The 4,896-nt window shown below is 34.1% G+C and overlaps 1 protein-coding gene across 2 annotated transcripts in view; it reads right to left on the minus strand.

The window, feature by feature from the left end:
• The window catches only part of LOC108967622 (venom allergen 5), a 31,281-nt gene that overhangs the window by 5,146 nt on the left and 21,239 nt on the right, over positions 1 to 4,896 (minus strand). For both annotated transcript variants that reach the window (XM_018931172.1, XM_018931173.1), the window contains exon 2: positions 454 to 654. In XM_018931172.1, the coding sequence (XP_018786717.1) occupies positions 454 to 654 (201 nt within the window). The remainder of the gene's footprint in view (positions 1 to 453; positions 655 to 4,896) is intronic.

A 4,896-nucleotide genomic window follows, 5' to 3' on the forward strand; every position in this document is an offset into this window, starting at 1 on the left:
AAGCCAAACTGTTTTTGTAACTCAAAATTTTTTTTTTCTTTTTATAATTTATGCATAACTCTCAAGCTTAAAATTACTATTATAAATTTTCCAAATGTAATTTTCGAACAATTTTCGTATGCAATGTACGAAATTTACAACTKCCCGCAATCAAAATGGAATTTAAAATTAAACATTATTTTGTTAGTAAAATTAGGCCGCCAAAGCGTTCTGTTTTTATATATTTCAAAGACTTTTTCAAGACATAAACGCCGAACCAAACAATTTTTATATATTTCCCACAGACTTWTTTCGAAAATCCAATTCTCTGTATATGTGTAAGTAAGTGTGTTTGTATTAGTTACATAAAACATAGTTAGACTAACAAATGGATTAACACACAGTGAAAACATAGTAAAAATGGCGGTTAGTGTTTGTTGTGTTGACATACGAAATGTGTATTCAATAACTTACTGATCGTTCGCAAGGGGTCATGACGGAATTCACAGTTATTAGCCCATTGTTGCGCACGCGCCGCCAGCTCATCGTCCCAGACAATTTCACGCATATTTTCAGCGCCCGGTTGACCTGGATAGCGGCCCGTTGCCACCAGTTGGCGCAATTTGTTGTGCTCGTGCAGGATGATCTCACGTTCGCCGTTGGAGAGGCCAGAAACTGCAAAATGACATGCAAAAACACAATTCAATAARTATTTATTTTAATTTAATGACCGTTAAAAGTAGCAAAATCACAAAAAACATGGCGGATTAATTTGCATAATAAGCGGTTAAATGTTGCAACAGCGYTTGTTTAGCGGCACTGTTTTTGTTGCTTTTAATTAGCTAAATTCATTTGTATAATCAAATGGTGAAAGACAAAAAAAAAAATTAAAAAACAAAAAACGATTATTTGCCGCCACATTTCTTTCACCGGTCGCTCAGCTGAAGGGGCCTAATTCGAAATTAAATGCTTTGAAAAAAATTAAAAAAAAAATATTTCTAAAAGAGGTAAAAAAATGCATTAAAAAAATAGAAAAAAAAATTTATAAATATTTAATTTGTGCAAACATTGTGTTACACAACTAAACGCGCTCATTGGGTTTAACCCAAAGCCGGTGTCGTTCGCCGTTTAATCTGTGCAGAATGTTTGCGCATGCGCACTCTTACGGGATACACGCGCTAATTCCAGACATTCCAGACTATCTAAAAACAAAATAATGGGCTTATCTGCCATTAGCGCTTTTAAATTCACTTTAATATGCGGCTTCATTAGTCGCCACGTTGTTTGTGGCATTCAATTTTTTCTTTAAATTTTTATCTTCAAATATTTTCATTAGTGCTTTTTAAATTTTATTACTTTTCTCCACAAAGTTGGTCATTTGATTTTTAAGCTTCGCTTGTTACTGCCATATTTCGTTTAATTTTATTTTCTTAACGTGTGCACAATTTATGAGACAAGTCGTGGTTATAAAAATACTTAAAAACAGATGCTGKGAAATCTAAGTCACCTGGCAACTGCGCAGGCTTCGCTGTCGGCTATTYAGTGCCAAACACTCCAAGCTATTTTACATATTACAAGATTTAAGCGTTAGCTTTTGCTATTCTTGCGACCAATCAAACACACATTTGTCTCCTTACAAAGGCCAAATAAAATGATGGCGAATCTATTCATATGTAAATTAATCGGTGAAAGATGTAATCAAATATTTACGGACACTTTGGTGGACTGTTAAGAAAGCAGTGGTTTGTTGTAATATTTGTGTTAATCTTTTTGTCAACTAATCATAGATTAATGTGCTGAGCCAAATTCCAAAATAAAACAATGAATTAATGCAGAGCTATCGACAGCTTCGACAATATTTTAGTGATTTCAAAAATCTTTAATGGAAATGTATCTAAAATCAGTTGATAAAATAGGTTCAAATCTAGCAGTGACATCATTGAGCTAGTTTAGGACGCGCCAACAGCAAGTCAGTAAGTCACATTGGATAAATTTTTTTATAAAATTGATTAATAAAGTTGAAACGAATGTCTACATAAACAAAAAATATTTCTAAAGTAGATACTAAGCAACTAATTATGAAGAGTTTGAAGTGTGATAAGGAATTTAGCATAGCGTGAAGGCTTAACATGAACTTTTGGATTGATATTCACACAAAAGTCACTAAGTATGTAACATATGAAAGGTTCCAAGCTACGATTCAGAATACATTAAAGGTTAATAGCCATGTGGTGCTTGGTGGCGACAGGATCATGCTATTTGAAAAGCAACTGTTATAAGTGGGCAATGTGACGTTAGAAAGCAAGGTTAATTTAAAAATTATTAATTGTTAAACTCTATTTAATTTAAAAGTTATTTAACACTGAAATATGATYTTTTGTAACCGTAATCAATACAAGTTATTAAGCATTTTTGAATTCACAATCTGTCCAAAGTAAGCGTTTGACCTTAAAAAATGTTAATTTGGTTATTTCGCATTAATTATTTGGACTTTGTGTTAGCTCTTTTGAAGCTTTTTTTTTAGTTTTTGAAAGTTCAAATAATTGATTTTATTTTTTGAGCTTTGCGTAAACTTTTTCAAATTTTCGGTATTCACACCCTATCCTAAGCGAGTTTTTGACCTTTAGAAGTAATAAATTGGTTATTAAGAATTTTTTTTTAACCTTATGTAGACTTTTTTGAAGCTTTTGAATTCACACTTTGTCCAAAGCAAGTTTTTGATCTTCGAAATATTAAATTGGTTATTACAAAAAAAATGTTGAGCTTTCTGTAAAATTTGTAAAAGCTTTTTAGCTTTTGAATTCACACTCTACTGTAAGTACGCTTTTTGCTTTTAAAAATATTTAGTTGATTGTTAAAAATTAGTTATTTGTGCTCTGCGTAAACTGTTTCGAAGTTTCCGGAAGCTTTTTGAATACTATTAGTAAGCCTGTGGTATTTCCAAATATGAAATTGTTTATTAAAAAGTAATTTGTTAAGCTTTCTCTCAGCATTTTCAAAGCTTTTAGGCTTCTGCATATACACTCTGCTCTAAGCAAGTTTTTACCTTTAGGAACAAAAAAAAAAAAAAAATAGTTATAACAAACCCAAACCCTGTTTTTTAACCAGTTAAGGTCCATAAACTCGGCAACATTTCTCAAAATTATTTCGTAAACATTTTTTAAACAACTCTCTAWAAAGCTTGTCGTCTTGCTTTGCAACAAAATTTTAGAAAATATATAAAAGTCATTATCATCACCAAGTCATATTTTTCCTATCCCTCAGCACCGAACTGTCTACCGCTCCTTACCGGTCGTGCTAGTTAGTTAAGATATTCTTAACATTTGCCATCGTCTTGTGTTGCCAGGCAATTAAGGCGTAACAAAATGGTTTAAGCGTGAAGACACTAAAGCAGCTCAAGTGGATTTTCAATGCGGAATTGGTGCTGTCGCAACACTGGCGGCTTAATGCAGTAAGCAGTTGTTGTTGCTCTTTTCAATTGAGCAAGTGTGCATTTATTGTGTATATATTTATCTATATGTATATGTATATCTTAGAGAGTGTATTGCTGCCGCCGGCTCTAGTTGCGCGTAATGAAGACGAATTCCTGGGAATACCGAATTGGAAATACGAATAAGTAGTGCACGCAAGACATATACTTACGTACATATTTATGTACATATGTGTGTGGCAGTAGGTGTACATGTGTGTATATGAATAAATCATGCTGGCATTTGTTGTACGAGGCGCTAAAGTCGCGACAAGTGAGCGGCGGCGATTCTCACTCTATTTTGGGCTCTTCCTGAATTTTGATTATTTTTTGTTTAATTAAAAAGCCGCAACGCAGCAAAATGAAAAGTGTGCAAGTCATTTACACACATRCGTACATACATTTATATATGCATATATGTAGCGGCAGCACAGCGGCAGTTTAAACAGCCACTTGATGTGTAATGATCATGGACATCAGGGTCGAAAGCGTCGAGAACATGTTGCCTCGACACTTGCGCACTTCTTGCCACCGCCACACAGACTTACATATTTATAAACGTGCATATATGTACATAGTGCAAGTCACATTAACACATATCGAAAGCGCGTGAATGAAGCGAGAAGCAAAAGGAAAAAAATACAAGAGCGCTGCACTGTAATCAACACGGCGACAGTAATATATASGAAAGCGCTGAAGGTGGCAAGTTCGGTGAATGGAAAGGCAACACAACGGCGGGCAGTGCACCTGAGAAGCGCAACGAATTGCATTGTCGGATGGTCGGCCATTCATTGCTCTGATTTTAAACGTTGTCGTAAGACACGGYGGCCTGCATAAGGCTAAGAAAACGGAAATGATTTCGTAAGTTACGTTAATTTGCCGCGACTGCGTGTAAGGTGATAATAAATGCCCAAACGCAAACACATACATGCTGCCATGCACATGTGGGAACGCTTACTATATTTATATATATATATAAGTATACATGTATATACTGTACATAATTCACTTGTACAATGGGTATGGTCAATGAAATTGTCGCCCGAGTACCCAAGAGCGTTTTGCCTTCATTGTTCATTTGCCTTTGTGGGTTTGCAGTCGTTTAAGAGTCGCGACTGGCACTTTCGAAAATGCCAAATTCTGAAATACGAGCTGCTGTTGTGGCACGTTTAATGAGCGTAATTTGCAGTTGAGCCTGCCACATTCTTTATACTTGTAGCTGCAATTATTGATTGTGTTTCACACGTTGCCATGCCTGCGTATATATGTATGTTTTTTTTAAATATATTATATGGGAAACTTGTGTTTTTAGCTGTGTATATATATTTACTTCAAAGTATAATATAATATTAGTACTAGTGGAAATTGTTTGAAAAAAATTAATACAAAAAAATAAAAATAAAATTAAGCAAAATACAAATTTATGAAACTAAGTTTTTGATTAAAAA

The sequence above is a fragment of the Bactrocera latifrons genome, unplaced genomic scaffold, assembly GCF_001853355.1.
Source record: "Bactrocera latifrons isolate USDA-ARS-PBARC rearing strain unplaced genomic scaffold, ASM185335v1 scaffold_192, whole genome shotgun sequence".
Lineage (NCBI taxonomy): Eukaryota > Metazoa > Arthropoda > Insecta > Diptera > Tephritidae > Bactrocera > Bactrocera latifrons.